General features: G+C 43.1%; 3 protein-coding genes across 4 annotated transcripts in view; all 3 read left to right on the forward strand.

The window, feature by feature from the left end:
• Positions 1-876, forward strand: part of myo9ab (myosin IXAb) — a gene marked incomplete at both ends in the record, with an annotated part of 125820 nt that extends 124944 nt beyond the window's left edge. Inside the window, 2 exons of the mRNA XM_080539150.1 lie at positions 413-648; positions 685-876. Of these exons, the coding sequence (XP_080395276.1) occupies positions 413-648; positions 685-876 (428 nt within the window). The remainder of the gene's footprint in view (positions 1-412; positions 649-684) is intronic.
• A 4517-nt stretch (positions 877-5393) lies between these two features.
• Positions 5394-15648, forward strand: LOC308164947 (DNA polymerase III subunit epsilon-like). Of its 2 annotated transcripts, XR_013937665.1 has the most exons (4): positions 5394-5589; positions 6153-6213; positions 7080-8698; positions 15324-15648. XR_013937665.1 is itself a non-coding variant. In XM_080539022.1 (3 exons), exons 1-3 carry the CDS (start codon positions 5506-5508, stop codon positions 7610-7612), a joined length of 678 nt encoding a protein of 225 aa, XP_080395148.1. In that variant the 5' UTR covers positions 5394-5505; the 3' UTR covers positions 7613-10871. The 2 variants fall into 2 exon arrangements, 1 of the variants encoding a protein (XP_080395148.1); XM_080539022.1 differs by lacking the exon at positions 15324-15648 and having other exon boundaries at positions 7080-10871.
• On the forward strand, positions 12221-14368 carry LOC308164786 (three-prime repair exonuclease 1-like). The gene is made up of 3 exons (XM_080538814.1): positions 12221-12284; positions 12841-12901; positions 13705-14368. The coding sequence occupies exons 1-3, from the start codon at positions 12273-12275 to the stop codon at positions 14235-14237; spliced, it is 606 nt and encodes a 201-aa protein (XP_080394940.1). The 5' UTR covers positions 12221-12272; the 3' UTR covers positions 14238-14368.
• Positions 15649-19451: the final 3803 nt, after the last annotated feature.

The raw sequence follows: 19451 nt of genomic DNA on the forward strand, positions 1-19451 counted from the left end.
TGCCTAGTGTATGTGGGTACGTGGCCAGGTAGAAAAAGTAGTAGACGCCGCACACTCTAGTTCCAGATGCAGAAATGTGGTTTTAATATGACAACGGTTTCGGCCGTAGCCTTTGTCAAGTCTTACATAGATACTTACTTATTTTTTTGTATGTAAGACTTGACGAAGGCTACGGCCGAAACCGTTGTCATATTAAAACCAAATTTTTGCATCTGGAACTAGAGAGTGCGGCTTCTACTCCATTCAATAGTATTCTGCTCCGCTGCCAGCACCTCGCCCAAGTTTTCTGCGGTGTGCGGTCTCTTCTTTTCCAATCAGGTAGAAAACGTAGTCATAAAATGTGTAATAGTTCCAGGCCTATGTGCAGCACACCTTCCTCACCTCCCCCCCCCCCTCCCCCACACAGAGAGAGGCCCGGGCCAGTCCGGCTCCTACCGCCCCAGGAAGTCGGAAGCCCAGAGCCGCCGCGCCCTGAGGAGACAGCCCGACTCCCTGGACTCTGCGGACTCCTCCGGCTTCACCCCCCTCTCCTCCTCCTCGCCCTCCTCTTCCTCCTCCTCCTCCTACCACCCTCCCTCCACCTCCTCCCTCTCCTCCTCCCCCAACTACCGCTTCCGTTCCTCCTCCTCCGGCCCCCTCCTCCTCCCCTCCTGCCCTCCCACCCCCCTCTCCTCCTCGCTGGAGGGGGGGTCCGCGGTGACGTCATCGGGGGGGGGGTCGAAGAGCCGCCACAGACTCAGACTGAGCAGGAGCTCCCCCCGCGAGACCCTCCCCCCGCTAGACTCCTCCCACAGGAGGGGGGAGTTCCCTCCCCCCGACTTTGGCTCCCACCCCCAGCCGCTGGTTCTGTACGGCAGCAACGAGTTCATGGTGTGAGCGGAGGGTGGGGGGGGGTCTGGAGATGGAGATGTATAGTAAGGGTTAGTTGGGGGGGGCGGGGGGGGGGGACCAAAGTAACCCTCAGTCGTCGACGTCAGGAAGGGGAGGGAGGGGAGGAGGGGGAGAAGGTTAGCACCCCACCCACCTCTCACTAAGCCCTCTCTTCAGCGCACAGCCTCTCTCTCTCTCTCCCTGCTGTGCCCTGTTATGTCCTCGGGAGGAAAGGGCACCGCAGCCCGGCTCCCACAATGCAACTGGACACCGTCCCGTACGGCGAGAGAGAGAGAGAGACGGAGAGGGACGAACGATAAGAGAGAGAGTCCTCAGACGGAGTGGTGGAGGCGCTAGAACGGAGGAGAGGAGGAGGAGGAGAGAGATGCTGTGGTTGGTGTAGGGAAGCTAGCGAGCGCCCCCCCCCCCCCCACCCCACCCCACCTCCCCCTCCACCTTGGCTGCCCCTTGCCCTTTGAACTCCGTGCCCCCCCCCCCCCTCCTTGACCGACCCCTTGCTGGAGCTCCAGGGGGACACAAGACAAGAGGGGCTGAAGAGAAGAGACAAAGGGAGGAGGAGGTCAGACAGCGCCCTCTGTTGAGCAGGTCCGGCAGCTCAGAGCACTAAGGGTCGTCGGCGGCCATTTTGAGAGGATCCTGAGCTAGGCTACGCTAGGCTACTCTCTCTCCACGTTCACGTTTACACAGAACAGCCTTGTCAGAGAGGCTGCATGCTCCCTCATGACACGTTTCCTATGCCCGTTTAAGAGACTACGCCGGCAATATGTTATAAATATGTGTAATATGATATTATTATTATTGTTATTATTATATTATTGAAAAAAAAAGTGTGCATAAAAAGGACTCCTGGGGTTGTTCAATGTTTATATCTTGTCTCTTGTCGTCAGGAGTATTTTGCAAAAAAAAGTGATGTGTTTGGGGATTCAGGTTATGGTTTTTGTTTGTTTTATGTGTTTTTTTTTGTTTTTTTGCCTGTTTGTGTTGTTTGTTTGTGTTTGTTTGGAACAGAGCCACTCTGTGTTCAGTTGGTGCTCCTTCTGTCTCTCTCTCCTGAAGGTGAAGCAGCGTCTCTCTCTCTCTCTCTCTCTCTCTCTCTCTCTCTCTTCTCTCTCTCTCTCTCTCTCTCTCTCTCTCCTGAAGTGAAGCAGCATCTCTCTCTCTCTCTCTTCTCTCTCTTCTCTCTCTCTCTCTCTCCTGAAGTGAAGCAGCATCTCTCTCTCTCTCTCTTCTCTCTCTCTCTCCTGAGGTGAAGCAGCTTCTCTCTCTCTCTCTCTTCTCTCTCTTCTCTTTCTCTCTCTCTTCTCTCTCTCTCTCGCTTCTCTTTCGCTTCTCTCTCTCTCTCTCTTGCTTCTCTCTCTCTTCTCTCTCTCTCCCTCCCTCCCTCTCCTCTCTCTCTCTCTCTCTCCCTCCCTCACTCTCCTCTCTCTCTCCCTCCCTCCCTCCCTCCCTCTCCTCTCTCTCTCCCTCCCTCCCTCCCTCCCTCTCCTCTCTCTCTCTCTCTCTCTCTCCCTCCCTCCCTCTCCTCTCTCTCTCTCCCTCCCTCTACCTCTCTCTCTCCCTCCCTCTCCTCTCTCTCTCTCTCTTTCTCTCTTTCTCTCTTCTCTCTCTCTCTCTCTCTCAGAGTTCAGACGTCAGAGCGCTGTAGTCATCGTCGTTGATGCCGAGCCACTGGCGGTATCCAAACGTTCATCAGCCATAATGTATTTGTATTGTATTGCCTTTCCCTCCATGGGTGATCTGTGTTCCCTACAAACCTTTGTTTTGTTCTGAGACATCAGTGTTAAGAGTTAACCAAATCAGGAGTTGAATTTATTTTTGTTGTCTTTTTACCGGTGTGTTATTATTATTGTTGTTGTTGTTGATGTTCTATTTTCCGTATATGTTGTTGTTGTTGTTGTTTTTTTCTTTGTTATCAACATGCAATTATTAGTTTTTTGTTGTTGAGTTGAAAGCCATTTTTATTGTCCGTCCGTGCGTGTGTGTGCGCGCGCGCGTGTGGGTGCGTGCATACGTGTGCGCATGTGTGTGTGTGTGTGCGTGCGCACGTGTGTGTGTGTGTATATGTGTGCATGTGTGCGTGCACGTGTGTGTGTAGTTGGTTCTTACTACTGTCTCGGCTTCTGTCCATTTGAAGTCAGCAAGTCCAACCTTTACGACACACACACACACACACACACACGCACACCGTCCTCTGCCATCCATCCGTCTCTCATCCAGTTCATCCACGTCAGACAGAACAGCGTCTCCTGGGTCTCCAGCATCTCCTGTGTTAGGTGTTTACATGGTTATATGACAACCTCGTCATCCACTCCACTATCGGGCTCAGATGAGCAGTAGCAGTAACTCTGAGGTAATGTGTATTATGTAAACGTTTCACAAAGCAATCAATCAATTAACCGTCCAGTCAGTGTATTCAAACAGGTGACAGTCACTCATTATCTCTATTACTCTGTACATGCCAACCCTGGCTGTCACTCTCTGTATACTTACTGTGCAATATCCTGTGTCTGTATGTCCTATAGGGACCCTCTGTAGCTCTTTACACCAATGCATACTGGGTAAAAGAGTATTCAATTTGTTGTTATTGCTGTACTCAGTCATCAGATGCTGTCAACAAGCACCGATCTATATCTTCAACACAATTACTCTCTTTTCATAGTCATACAGTAAGGGAATTCCATCGTTGTGTGTGTGTGTGTGTGTGTGTGTGTGTGAGAGAGACAAGCTTGCCTCCTCTATGAGAACTGTTCCATCCAGGTTCTCCACTCTATTCAAAACAGGCAGAACAACAATGGGCCGCGTTCGTAAATTCGCCGTATCGCAACACTGCGTTCAACGTCATAATGGAACCGAGTGACTCGGAGTCATTTGATTGGCCTAGAGGCAGTCACGTGGGCGCTCCGGCGTTCTCAGAGCGAATTTACGAACGCGGCCAAGCTTGTCTTCAGAAAGAGCACTGTGACCTTCAGTCTGAGGGGGGCACTAGGGGTGTTGACTTCAGTCTGAGGGGGGCACTAGGGGTGTTGACTTCAGTCTGAGGGGGGCACTAGGGGTGTTGACTTCAGTCTGAGGGGGGCACCAGGGGTGTGGGGGGTCAGTCTGAGGGGGGCACTAGGGGTGTTGGGGGTAAATACCCAGAAGCTCAATGAACTAAGGTGGTATTAGGCTGGCGTTGGTCCATGGTATCCTGCAAAAAGTGAATGTACCTATCACTGGAAGGCATGCTCTGCTTTCTTGTCGTTTTGTTTTGTTTTTGTTCCCTTTTTATAGACGATATATTGTATTTATGATCATGCTTTAAAGAGTGTGTACACATTGAAAAAAAAAATGCCTGTTATAAAAAGGATATATTATCCTGTGTACGACTTCTTCTATATGATGAATCATGTTAAATGTTTTATTAATAACAGGCCCCAAACAAAACTGGTCTGGTCATAATTGTGCTGAACAGCGGAATCCCAACTTGAGCAGTGTGTCTCTCTGTGTGTGCTACTCTGGACACAGTTGTGTGTATAAGGTTCAGTTTGTGTCATTTTTTCTTCTTTTTTTTAACTAAGTTAAGATGCAAATCTATGTCTATGGTTGTTTAAAAAAAAATACTCATCTGCTTATTAAAAAAAGCAAAACTGGAGCCAATCTGGTATCAAGGGTGTGATTTATTCATCATGGATGTAAGCCGCTTAAAACTACAATGATATCAACACAATCAGGTGAGTGTCATTTATTAAAACTACAATGATATCAACACAATCAGGTGAGTGTCATTTATTAAAACTACAATGATATCAACACAATCAGGTGAGTGTCATTTATTAAAACTACAATGATATCAACACAATCAGGTGAGTGTCATTTATTAAAACTACAATGATATCAACACAATCAGGTGAGTGTCATTTATTAAAACTACAATGATATCAACACAATCAGGTGAGTGTCATTTATTAAAACTATAATGTGATATCAACACAATCAGGTGAGTGTCATTTATTAAAACTACAATGATATCAACACAATCAGGTGAGTGTCATTTATTAAAACTACAATGATATCAACACAATCAGGTGAGTGTCATTTATTAAAACTAGCGGATCATCTGAGAGATCTCTCCCTAAAAAAACACAACGGCCGCGTTCGTAAATTCGCTCTGGAAATCTGATCAGCACTCATGGAACGCCTCCAGTCCAATCAAATGCCTTGGTCTCTTTGTGACGTTGGACCCAGTGTGCGCTCCGGCGCTCTCAGAGCGAATTAATGAACACAACACAACGTCAACAGGCGACTGTTCATGAACCATTTCCAGGCAAGTAAGAAGAATGAAACGAAACGAGCGAACTGTGGAGAATATTCTCTGTATGGACCAAACCCAACCCTGGCCTGGCCCGTTGAAATGACTCATCTGCGTGACGTTCAAACCATCTGACTGAAGTTAGGTAACATGCAGTTCTGTGTCCCTCCCCAGTCCCAGTCACGTATTCATGCAGTGGGACGGGACACATAATGACATGTTACTCACTGGAAGTCATGGCGATCCCCTAAACATAGCCGTAGCTTCGTGTCAACTGAAACGAAAGTAAAGGTCCGTGTCACTAACCGTCGCAGTTACTAAACTGTATGGTCGATATAAAGTTCATTATAAGGACACTAGTCCAGAGTCCTGTTTATTCTGACAGACGCGACGCCACTATGCAGTCCACGGTGAGAGCTTTTATTATTATTAGTAGTAGTAGTAGTATTATTATTGTTATTTTATTATCGTTGTTGTGATGTGTTTACTAGATAGTGAAACATAATAATACGATATACAGTATATCTCAAAAGTGAGTACACCCTTTAGATTTTTGCAAATATTCTGTCATATCCTTTCAGGGGATAACATTATCTTAATGAAACTTTGATATAACTTAAACGGGCACAATTTAGACATGTTCACTATGGGGTGTACTCACTTTTGTTGCCAGATGTTTAGACATTAACAGCTGTGTACTGAGTAATTTTCAAAGGACAATAAATCTATACTGTTATTCAAGCAGCACACTGACTACTTTAAGTTATATCAAAGTTTCAGTAAGATAATGTTATCCCCTGAAAGGATATAACAGAATATTTGCAAAAATCTAAAGGGTGTACTCACTTTTGAGATATACTGTATGTTGTTTATAATGTATCATCCAAAAGTGAAAATTATCCTAGAATTAAGTAAGTGAATTATTAGATTAATTAAGTTATTAGATTAATAACGTTTATTTTTCCCCCCCTAGGATTCTCGGGTGGCAGGTGATCACACCATAGTCTTCTTTGATTTGGAGACCACTGGATTAGGTATTGTACTACATCTGTTCTGTGATGAACTTAATCGGTGTCTGTTCTTATTGTTATATTGTGTGTTTTATCATCTGTGTCTTAAAAAAAGTATCTTTAATAAAGAGAACAGCAGGGAAGTTCCTGTGTGAAAATAAATTTCTGGTGGTTTTGCAGTGCAGGAGGAGGGGATGTGTTTCATTGTAAAAAATAACTACATTTAAAAGTAATACAAATTATGATCAGATTTCTTAATTTAAGGGCAGAAATAGAGAGGTTTAGTAGCAACAATCAAAGTAGCCTTTGACAGTATTTTATGTCACTATTCTCTGTTAATTATTAATTAACATGTTAATCATTAATTCCTACGGAAGTTACATTTACATTGATTTTTTTTTGCATTTAGCAGACGCCTTATTCCAAAGTGACTTACAATCAATACATTTGACTACGCAAGTGAATCATCAATCCACCAGTCGTAGCAGGAAGAGTAATCTAGCTCAGGCCCGGGGCCATTGGCAGTCTCCGTGATAGAAGGAACAAAAAGAAACAAAAAAAAAGTTATGAAGTGTCATGACAGGTTGTGACGTTAGAATTATAAGGTTCTATCTCAATTTTTGTCAAAATTTAGTTTTTTACATAATCTGATCCATTGGGTGTTTATTAATGCCTGTGTGATGTTATTTTTAAAATGTTGACATTTTTTAGTTAGTAATTAATAAAATACAAAGGTTCCGTCTCATAAAACATAATGGAATGTAAAAACTTTGACGCCCAATATCTCTGAACTGCCCTAAACGGAGATAGAACCTGATAATTCTAAGCTCACCAGGTGTTGGGGTGGAAAATCTTCAACGTGCCAAATTAAACCTTCATCTCCTTCCTAGACACGTCAGCGTGTGACATCACCCAGCTGTCGGCCGTCAGCGGGGAGCGGACCTTCAACGCGTACACCGTCCCTCGCTGCAAAATCGCCGACGAAGCCTCCAGGATCACCGGCCTCACCGTCCAGGACCAGATCCTCCTCCACCACGGCCAACCGGTGCCCACCGTCCCCCTCGGGGAGCTCCTCTCCTCCTTCATCTCCTTCCTGCTCTCCTTCCCTTCTCCTCCCCTGCTGGCGGCCCACAATGCCAAGCGATTCGACTGCCCCGTGCTGTGCCGGGCGCTGGACGAGTGTTCGTTGAGGCAGCGGTTCCAGCAGGCGGTCTCTGGGTGCCTCGACACCTTCCTGATGAGCAAGGCCCTGTTCGCTGACCTAGGCCTACCCAAGCATTCCCAGGAGTTCCTGGTCTCCCACTTCCTGTGTAAGTCGTACAACGCTCACGACGCGCTGGAGGACGTCCGGGCTCTGCAGGAGTTGTACCAGGCCTGGAGCCCCGGCCGGGAGGTGGTGGGCAGCCACACCTTCCCCCTGTAAGGACCCACACCTTCCCCCTGTAAGAGGCCTCACGTTACCCCTGTAAGAGGCCTCACGTTCCCCCTGTAAGGACCCACACCTTCCCCCTGTAAGGACCCACACCTTCCCCCTGTAAGGACCCACACCTTCCCCCTGTAAGAGGCCTCACCTTCCCCCTGTACCCAGTAAACAAAGAGTCCAAAAGACATCCTCAGGGAAGCCGGAATGTGGGTTCAGATGACGTCTTTCTAGGACGTCCAAAAGACTTTTGGACTCTTTGTTTACTGGGAAGGGAACTCACGTTCCAGGGTTCTCATGCGGTACTCACAAGGTTCTCACAGGGTTTTCAGAGCGATGTGCTCAGCAGTTGCAAAATTGTATGTACAGTTACTATAGTAAGTTACTATAGTAACTATAGTAACTTAATTATAGTAAGTACAGTTTTTGTATACCTTTAAAAAAATATATATATAACACACCTTTGTGTTAGGGAAATAACTGGATACATACGAGGCACCTTATTTTACGCTTTTAGTAATACTTAAATATGTTATCGTAATCGTACGTTCAATACAGAATCTGATAGTCTAATAGAAATCACAGAACAAACGATACTTTAAATCATGATAGATAAATATCTTTGTCTAAATAAATAAATAAATAACAATGATCTAGAAATGAAGTAAAATTCACTTAAATGGATATGGGCGATATGTGTTACAAATATATTTGCACTCTATGGTCCAAGGCAAATACAACTCAGGCACCAAGGGCATTGTTTATAAACGTTGCGTAGCCTACGCACAAAAGAAGGTGTACACCAGGAGGATTGACGTGAAAAGGTTGCGTACGTACGAAATATAGAAAGTTTACGCACAAAAAATATTCTGATTTCTAATACATATGCACACGCATGTCCCATGCTGGTTTCCCTTCAGAAATCACAATCAACTCAACATTTTGCGCATGTGAACGAGCGTCTTCTCCCACCATTTTAACGCCCATACTATAAATGGTTAGTGAAACGCCCTTAATTAAGATTATACAACGGATAGATCCGGTCCGTTGTCTCTATTGGTCAGTTTGGTCCATTGTCTCTATTGGTCAGTTTACGTTCCAGCCGTGCCGATATCCATGACATACGCACGGCTAAATGGAATGTTGACACATCTTTTCAAATTACTCCGCGTTTGTATAATGTTATCGAAGTTACATTCTTACCGTTGCTTAGCAACCAATAAATAACTGTTCAGCGGATGAATACACTTACAATAAAACATAGTTCCTTTAAAATACATTAATTCAAAGTTAGTCTTGTCTTTCTTTTGTGAAATATTGATAGATAGATGTGGTAACCGTCGTGCCTAACCACCCCACTAGCTGTGCCGATAGCCACGATATACCAGGGCTTCTCGTTACATAACGCTTAATTAATCCATACTGACTGCATGACGATAATGAAGGCAGATCTTAAAATACATTTTAAATGTAATTTGTCCTTCTGTTCACCTTATTATTTACGACAATACCTTTCATAACATGCAAGTATTGTTTAATATTCAATATACATGCTTGGACACATCCTAAAAAAAGAACAAAATAGCGTACCACAACTATGCGGATGACACTCAAATCCAGGGGCGGATTTAGGATCGTAGGAGATCCGGGGCTTAGCCCAGAGGGAGAATATAATGTGCGCGCAGAGCGCGCCGGAAAATTTTGCCTTCAACCTTCAACTTACCACCACCTTAAAGCGGACAAAAGGCACTGGAGAACACATATACATTCACACCCTTTAATGAAGCAAACTAATTGTGGTGGTTCTGGGCACAGAGGGAGATCAGCACACGTAGCTCCCCCTGCCAGTCACCATCATTTATATTTGTATAGAATTACATAATTGATGGGCTGAGGCTAGTTATGTTACAGTATGTATATCAGGGCAGACTCTGTGCTCACCACTTATATTGTATTTAGAGTCTTGTCCTGTGTTATATGACGATATATTACATGTATTGTTGGCCTGTGTATAGTACTGTGAAATCAAATCCCCCCTGGGACATTAAACAAACTTAGTTAGTTAGCGTTACATTTAAGGATAGATTTGAGTCATGTTCTGTATACATACATACTACCATAAGGGCATACTTAATGTGGTTACTCCATGTTTACTAGCTGTAACATTAACGTTACATCATTCTTTTTCACTTGTTACTCAGTCAACCAGAGTGCAGATATCAAAGACTATCAGCCTGTTATTCACTTTATTTGTATAAAGTGAATAACCACTTCATTCCATCTGTTTTTCAAATAAAGTCCATTCCATTCCATAAGTATTATCCTTTGTTTGATTTCTTACCATGTACCGTAACAGTACCTTGCTATGTTTCATTTTCATTATAACATAACGTTATGTTATGATAGCCAGCTAGCATTAGCAAACCGGAAAAGTAGTGTCAGTGAGTCAGTCACCTTTCTAATAAGATTCACAAACCTGAAACATCATCTATGTCATCACTGCTGGTCATGTCATTGTTGTCAGCTGCTGATACGGCTGCTGCAACAGTTCTTGGCGCTTGTTTTGTTGAAAACAACTTTCGGATATCCATCCGTACACTTTTGCAAGTCAGGCACTGATTGAGATCACTTCTTCTTCAGGGCAGGGTAGGCTACGCAGTATGCAGGCTAATGTCGCGCAGCTGCTGCCTCTCTGTTGGACTCCGGTACTGCACGTTACTCACGAGAGTTTTTTTTTTTTTTTTTAAGTAAAACATTCGGGGCTTTTCAGAAAACATCCGGGGCTTGAGCCCCAGTAGCCACCCCCTAGCGCCGCCCCTGCTCAAATCTACATAGCCCTCTCTCCGAATGACTATAGTCCCATCGTTAATCTCTGTCATTGCATTGAGCAAATAATCGTCTGGATGAGACAAAACTTCCTCCAACTAAACAAAGACAAAACAGAGATAATTGTATTCGGTGCACCTGACAAAAGATAGAAAGTCAGTGAAAAACTTGATTCTCTCTCTCTTCAAGCTAAAAAAAACAGGTCAGAAATATTGGTGTAATCCTAGACTCCGATCTAAACTTCAACATGTGCTTTTTATTCACTGTCTATTGTCTTGTTACATGTTTATCTATTTAATTTCTATATATAGCTATTATTGTAATTTTTATTTTCTTACTATTCTCCTCTTGCTGTATTTTTAAATGCGGTACGTAAAGCACTTTGAATTGCCCCTGTTGTATGAAATGTGCTATACAAATAAACTTGCCTTGCCTAATTACAGATCCAATATACATTTTTAATTTATTTATTTCCCCATGTTTGTGATACTTTATGGCTTAAATATGCCTCTTCACCACCACCTGATCAATCTCTGTATTTAGCTTTCTATTTTTCCCTCCAGCTGGAAAACCCCCATTTTTAAATCTGAGGACCTAACTCTTATTTCTTCTTACTACAGGCCAATATCCATTCTCCCAGTAATATTAGAATGATTGGAAACAAACCTTTCTACCCAATTAATCAATCACCTTGAAAGCACTAACCTCCTCAGTGACGTCCAATATGGTTTTCACTCCAACCGATCGACCACGTCAGCATTACTAGCTGAAGAAATACATATCTCACCTGAATCCGAGTGCAAAAGATCATGTAATGATCACTTAGCCCACATACAATAACCCCACTCTTGGAGATTTTGGACTCATCCGATGTTAGAATGAGATCTATGGTGGTTTGAGTAGAAATACACACCCTAGTGGGTTTGGTAATTTGTTGGCGGAGACCGTGTAATTCAGAAAACCTAGTGAAGGATTTGAAGCCGGATGCTTCATTTCTGAGCATGTCCGTGTTCCAATCCCCAATAAGAATCTTTTCCACACAGTCAACGTCATCCAAGCACCCCTCAAGAATATCATAGAAATCATTCTGATCGGGAGGTCTGTAGATAGTACCAACCAGCACCGGTTTTGCTTTGTTAAAGATAATTTCAACCCAAACAGATTCTAATTTGTCACGATTCAGGTCATGCCGGGTGTTAAAGATAATATCGTTGTGAATGTACATGCAGACACCACCCCCATACCTGTTCCTGTCGTTTCTGATGACTGAATAGTTTACTATTTCAATCTCTGGGTCTTTGATTGATTCATCAAACTTGGTCTCAGAGAAGCTCAAAATGTGAACCTTGCTGTCATGGAACATTTCTCTGATTTGGTCCAGTTTAGGCACAAGACTGTTCACATTAAGATGAACAATATGCAGGCCCTTACTGCTGTGTCCAAAAAGAGTGTTCATGTCCTTGACTTGGAAATAGTCTCCATTCAGGTCATCGTCAAGTTGAGGATTGGGGGATGGGGGGGGTCGCCCATTGTTCAACGAAGCAACGAATAATGACATGTTACTCACTGGAAGTCATGGCGATCCCCTAAACACAGACGTTCCCATTGTCCCACGTTCCCATTGTCCCATTGTTCAACGAAGCAACGAATAATGACATGTTACTCACTGGAAGTCATGGCGATCCCCTAAACACAGACGTAGCTTCGTATCAACTGAAACGAAAGTAAAGGTCCGTGTCACTAACCGTCGCAGTTACTAAACTGTATGGTCGATATAAAGTTCATTATAAGGACACTAGTCCAGAGTCCTGTTTATTCTGACAGACGCGACGCCACTATGCAGTCCACGGTGAGAGCTTTTATTATTATTATTATTATTATTATTATTTTCTTATCGTTGTTGTGATGTGTTTACTAGATAGTGAAACATAATAATGCGATATACAGTATATCTCAAAAGTGAGTACACCCTTTAGATTTGTGCAAATATTCTGTCATATCCTTTCAGGGGATAACACTATCTTAATGAAACTTTGATATACTTGATACACAAAATATTGACACTTTGGGCACAATTTAGACATGTTCACTATGGGGTGTACTCACTTTTGTTGCCAGCTGTTTAGACATTAACAGCTGTGTACTGAGTAATTTTCAAAGGACAATAAATCTATACTGTTATTCAAGCAGCACACTGACTACTTTAAGTTATATCAAAGTTTCATTAAGATAGTGTTTTCCCCTGAAAGGATATAACAGAATATTTGCAAAAATCTAAAGGGTGTACTCACTTTTGAGATATACTGTATGTTGTTTATAATGTATCATCCAAAAGTGAAAATTATCCTAGAATTAAGTAAGTGAATTATTAGATGGTTAATAAAGTTGATTTTTTCCCCCCCTAGGATTCTGGGGTGGCAGGTGATCACACCATAGTCTTCTTTGATCTGGAGACCACTGGATTAGGTATTGTACTACATCTGTTCTGTGATGACCTTAATCGGTGTCTGTTCTTATTGTTATATTGTGTGTTTTATCATCTGTGTCTAAAAAAAAGTATCTTTAATAAAGAGAACAGCAGGGAAGTTCCTGTGTGAAAATACATGTCTGGTGGTTTTGCAGTGCAGGAGGAGGGGATGTGTTTTATTGTAAAAAATAACTACATTTAAAAGTAATACAAATTATGATCAGATTTCTTAATTTAAGGGCAGAAATAGAGAGGTTTAGTAGCAACAATCAAAGTAGCCTTTGACAGTATTTTATGTCACTATTCTCTGTTAATTATTAATTAACATGTTAATCATTAATTCCTACGGAAGTTACATTTCCATTTCCAATTTTGGCAATCAATACATTTGACTAAGCAAGTGAATCATCAATCCACTAGTCGTAGCAGGAAGAGTAATCTAGCTCAAGCCCGGGGCCATTGGCAGTCTCCGTGATCGAAGGAACAAAAAGAAGCAAAGCAAAAAAATAGTTATGAGCTGTCATGACAGGTGTTGGGGCGGAAAATCTTCAACGTGTCAAATCTGTATCTCCTTCTCCTTTCTAATTTTTTTCTGAGTGGGGCAGTCCCACTCATATTTTTTTTATTTTTTTATTATTGTGATGGAGATAGTAGAGATATGACAGGAAGGATGGGTGAGAGAGAGAGAAGGGATGACATGCAGGATATGTCCGCGGCCGGAATTGAACCGGGAACCCTGCGGTTACATGGTCAACGCTTAGTCCGCTACGCCACCTAAACGCCCCGTCCTTCTCCTTCCTAGACACATCAGCGTGTGACATCACCCAGCTGTCGGCCGTCAGCGGGGAGCGGACCTTCAACGCGTACACCGTCCCTCGCTGCAAAATCGCATACGAAGCCTCCAGGATCACCGGCCTCACCGTCCAGGACCAGAGCCTCCTCCACCACGGCCAACCGTTGCCCACAGTCCCCCTCGGGGAGCTCCTCTCCTCCTTCATCTCCTTCCTGCTCTCCTTCCCTTCTCCTCCCCTGCTGGCGGCCCACAACGGCAAGCGGTTCGACTGCCCCGTGCTGTGCCGGGCGCTGGACGAGTGTTCGTTGAGGCAGCGGTTCCAGCAGGCGGTCTCTGGGTGCCTCGACACCTTCCTGATGAGCAAGGCCCTGTTCGCTGACCTAGGCCTACCCAAGCACTCCCAGGAGTTCCTGGTCTCCCACTTCCTGCGTAAGTCGTACAACGCTCACGACGCGCTGGAGGACGTCCGGGCTCTGCAGGAGTTGTACCAGGCCTGGAGCCCCGGGCAGGAGGTGGTGGGCAGCCACACCTTCCCCCTGTAAGAGGCCTCACGTTACCCCTGTAAGGACCCACACCTTCCCCCTGTAAGGACCCACACCTTCCCCCTGTAAGGACCCTCACCTTCCCCCTGTAAGGACCCACACCTTCCCCCTGTAAGAGGCCTCACGTTACCCCTGTAAGGACCCACACCTTCCCCCTGTAAGGACCCACACCTTCCCCCTGTAAGGACCCACACCTTCCCCCTGTAAGGACCCACACCGTCCCCCTGTACCCAGTAAACAAAGAGTCCAAAAGACGTCCTCAGGGAAGCCGGAATGTGGGTTCAGATGACGTCTTTCTAGGACGTCCAAATGACGTCTTTAGGACGTCTTTTGGACTCTTTGTTTACTGGGAAGGGAACTCACGTTCCAGGGTTCTCACACGGTACTCACAAGGTTCTCACAGGGTTTTCAGAGCGATGTGCTCAGCAGTTGCAAAATAGTATGTACAGTTACTATAGCAACTTAATTATAGTAAGTACAGTTTTTGTATACCTTTTAAAATATATATATAACACACCTTTGTGTTAGGGAAATAACTCGGATATACGAGGCACCTTATTTTACGCTTTTAGTAATACTTCAATATCGTAATCGTACGTTCAATACAGAATCTGATAGTCTAATATAAATCACAGAACAAACAATACTTTAAATCATGATAGATAAATATCTTTGTCTTAATAAAAAATAAAAAATAAAAGATCTAGAAATGAAGTAAAATTCACTTAAATGGATATGTGCAATACGTATGTGTTTAAAATAAATATATTTGCACTCTATGGTCCAAGGCAAATACAACTCAGGCACCAAGGGCGTTTATAAATGTTGCGTAGCCTACACACAAAAGAAGGTGTACACCAGGTGGATTGACGTGAAAAGTCCGAAATATAGAAAGTTTACGCACAAAAATATTCTGATTTCTAATACATATGCACAAGCATATCCCATGCTGGTTTCCCTTCAGAAATCACAATCAACTCAACATTTTGCGCATGTGAACGAGCGTCTTCTCCCACCATTTTAACGCCCGTAGTTGCCTATAAATGGTTAGTGAAACGCCCTTAATTAATATTATACAACGGATAGATCCGGTCCGTTGTCTCTATTGGTCAGTTTGCGTTCCAGCCGTGCCGATATCCATGACATACGCACGGCTAAATAGAATGTTGACACATCTTTTCATTTTACTCCGCGTTTGTATAATGTTATCGAAGTTACATTCTTACCGTTGCTTAGCAACCAATAAATAACTGTTCAGCGGATGAATACACTTACAATAAAACATAGTTCCTTTAAAATACATTAATTCAAAGTTAGTCTTGTCTTTCTTTTGTGAAATATTGATAGATAAATGTGGTAACCGTCAGGCCCGGATTAACCCTCTAGGGTGCCCTAGGGTGACCAGACTTGATGTGTGCCCCCCCCCCCCCCCCCCAACACACACACTTTTATTTTATTTTATTTTTTTACTTTGCAAGTGAAAATGTGATATTTACTATGGTTACAAAAACCATAGATTTACAAGAGCATATTACTACAGTACAGGCTCATCCCAGTTGGGCCTAATGCCGTAGTATAGCCTTGACACTGATGCTCAAATCTGAATGCAACTCACATCCCAATGCAACACGACTTTCTAAATATAGGCTAATTATTTCCATCATAAATGGCCTGAGACTACATGCAAAACCATAACAAAGGGGGAAAATGCACATACTGTATACTACAATAAAACAAGCTCAATACCAACCAAGTCCAAAAATGGAAATAAACAGCGCCTCTCTCTTTGCCGCTCTGCTCACCTTCGTGACGCTGTATCAGACGTAGGCTATAGCCCTGTGCATCACACAGGCCCAAATCAGCCACAGCGTCATATTAGCCCCAAATAATCATAAGTAAGCCTTACCTCAAGGAATCAAGGACCCCAATTGAAATAAGCCAGTGGCTTTCTTGGGTTTTTATCCTGTTAGTTGACCTTGTATGTAATATGTACTTTCATGTACCTACTTCTGCAAATCTTCTAATAAAGTTTTCAATCAATCAATCAAAACCTTTAGCAGAACTTCTTTTTTCTTGATTTTCCGCAGGCAAAGTCGTTGACTAAATCCTCCATCTCTTTGACCAACTCGGATTCAATTGCCAGCAGGGAAAGTGCAGACAGACGCTTCTGTCCCATAGTGGTTCTGAGTTCATTCTTCACTCGTTTGAGTTGGGAGAAGGATCTCTCGCCCTCGCAGTTGGTAACTGGCAGGGTAAGGAAGAGCCTCAGTGCGACAAACACACATTGGAACGTCGTCTGTAGTCCATGTATTCTCAGGATTTGAAGCATCTCCTCTGGTGAACGGGTTGTCTCCTCCCGCACAAAATCCTTGAACTGAATAAGTTCATCTCCAAAGTTTTTGTCCAGGTCATCTGGATATGTGGAGGAGAGCGCAGTAGCGCGTTTACGCACAGAATCGCGGTCCATGTCGGAATCAAACAAAACGCCAAATAGTCCATTCAGGGCCCTGTATGCATCAATGCGCTGAACAAGACAGGATTGCTTAATTTTTCGCTTGGCAGAGCCACTCAGTTGTCGCCTGTCCATTTTGATTTCTTAGTTGATAGTTTGGCGTCACTGCGTCATCGCGCACCTGTCTGTGATTGGGGGGGGGGGGGGGGGGGGGGGGGCACTTGTCTGTGACTGGGGGTGGGGCACTCGCAATTATTTATCTTATTATTTATATGATAGCCTAAATATAACCGTTAGTTTTGTACCTGTGTGGATGTCTTCCAGTAAATATAGCCTATATTTTAAAAATGTGCCCAAAATATTTTAAAGGTCTATTCATTGTCCGAATAATTTGGTGCCCCCCCATTGGCTGGTGCCCCAGGGCATTCACCCGATGCAATATATGGATAATCCGGGCTTGGTAACCGTCGTGCCTAACCACCCCACTAGCTGTGCCGATATCCACGATATACCACGGCTTCTCGTTACATAACGCTTAATTAATCCATACTCTACTGACTGCATGACGATAATGAAGGCAGATCTTAAAAGACATTTTAAATGTAATTTGTCCTTCTGTTCACCTTATTATTTACAGTACGACAATACCTTTCATAACATGCAAGTCTTGTTTAATATTCAATATACATGCTTGAACACATCCTAAAAAAAGAACAAGATAGCGTACCACAACTATGCGGATGACACTCAACTCTACATAGCCCTCTCTCCGAATGACTATAGTCCCATCGTTAATCTCTGTCATTGCATTGAGCAAATAAACGTCTGGATGAGACAAAACTTCCTCCAACTAAACAAAGACAAAATAGAGATAATTGTATTCGGTGCACCTGACAAAAGATAGAAAGTCAGTGCAAAACTTGATTCTCTCTCTCTTCAATCAAAAAAAATAGGTCAGAAATATTGGTGTAATCCTAGACTCCGATCTAAACTTCAACATGTGCTTTTTATTCACTGTCTATTATCTTGTTACATGTTTATCAATTTAATTTCTTTCTATAGCTATTATTGTAATTTTTATTTTCTTACTATCCTCCTCTTGCTGTATTTTTTTATGCGGTACGTAAAGCACTTTGAATTGCCCCTGTTGTATGAAATGTGCTATACAAATAAACTTGCCTTGCCTAATTACAGATCCAATATACATTTTTAATTTTTTTATTTCCCCATGTTTGTGATACTTTATGGCTTAAATATGCCTCTTCACCACCACCTGATCAATCTCTGTATTTGGTTTTCTATTTTTCCCTCCAGCTGGAAAACCCCCATTTTTAAATCTGAGGACCTAACTCTTATTTCTTCTTACTACAGGCCAATATCCATTCTCCCAGTAATATTAGAATTATTGGAAACAAATCTTTCTACCCAATTAATCAATCATCTTGAAAGCACTAACCTCCTCAGTGACGTCCAATATGGTCTCAGGATGCAGCTGTTGGGCTGTTAGAGGAACTGAGAGTGTTTGGCCGATGCTACTCGGGACTTCTCCAAATCAGAATTAGAACAGGCAGGTAGACTGGCTCAGAGAAGGGGACTACAGACCATCACAAAACCACAAGCAGCATTATTACAGAACAGGTATTTATTTATTTATTCAGGGTTACATGACGACGCACTTTGTAGAGATCCATGCTACAGTATAGTATAGTACAGTATAGTAGTAGTCAAAATGCAACACCATGACCTCATTCCTGCCTGTCCTGGAGGAAACACAGTCACATTCCTATGATAGTAAAACAGCTATCCATCCCTAAGATTTGTGTGCAAACCAATAGTAGTATCTTCCTGGATAATTCTGCAATAATAAAGTGTTTTAAATATTTTGTGCAAATACTCCCCGGTGTAACCTGGAGTGTTCCTGGACAAACCGACTGTTCAGTAACAAGTAAGTCAGCAAGTCAGTAAACTGTTCTTGCTCTTCTATCTCTTCATTTAGTGCTTCACAACAACAAAGGTAACACCAACGCTATTCGGTTGTTTAGTCTGACGTCAAACGTGACGTTTAATCCTTTCCGGGTCCAAACCAGAAATTCCCCGCACCTGATTACCAGTGTACTACTGTACAGCGGTAGAATGACAGTTCAATCGTTTTTTTAGACTGGGATCTATTCATACAACAAGGGACACAGCACTTTCCAGTTTTTCCCATATTTGTCAGCGTCTTTGAGCCTCGGAAAAGCGTTATATAAATATAATTAATTATTATTATTACTGAGGCATTTCGAAGACAGCGCCTCAGCCAACTTTGGACCCGGAAACACGACTTAACAACCAAATAGTACTCACAACAAACAACACAGCTTCATTAGTCAGTGTAGTTCAGCCTTCTGGGGCCTACAACGCATATCTAAGGTTGGAAAGAATTTGACTGTTGGGAAAAAACAGTTGTTAACCTGTAATAACGTGTAAGGTGTTTCCATTGACACAGTACATCTCACACACCACCTCCAGACTACTAGGTCCCAATAGTTGCTTTCTTTGATGTATGAGGAACAGTTGATATGGATATGGATTACAAACTGAGTTGAATTGTATTGCCAAGACACAGCGCACACTTAAGGTCTACCAGCGTATAGTTCACTTCACTAAATATGCCACTGGCCCCCTAGTGCAAACAGTGACGACTTGAATGACATATCTACTAAGATGGTGCCCGTTTTGGAAACTGAGAAAATCACCATCATGAAGTATCTGTCCATACG

The sequence above is a fragment of the Nansenia antarctica genome, assembly GCF_963989245.1.
Source record: "Nansenia antarctica genome assembly, chromosome: 9".
NCBI classification, from domain to species: Eukaryota; Metazoa; Chordata; class Actinopteri; order Argentiniformes; family Microstomatidae; genus Nansenia; species Nansenia antarctica.

Coding starts and splice junctions, on each gene's coding strand:
- LOC308164947 (XM_080539022.1), top strand. CDS start 5,506: ATGGTCGATATAAAGTTCATTATAAGGACACTAGTCCAGAGTCCTGTT. Junction 5,590..6,152: donor ACGCCACTATGCAGTCCACG/GTGAGAGCTTTT, acceptor TTCCCCCCCTAG/GATTCTCGGGTGGCAGGTGA. Junction 6,214..7,079: donor TTTGGAGACCACTGGATTAG/GTATTGTACTAC, acceptor TCTCCTTCCTAG/ACACGTCAGCGTGTGACATC.
- LOC308164786 (XM_080538814.1), top strand. Junction 12,902..13,704: donor TCTGGAGACCACTGGATTAG/GTATTGTACTAC, acceptor TCTCCTTCCTAG/ACACATCAGCGTGTGACATC.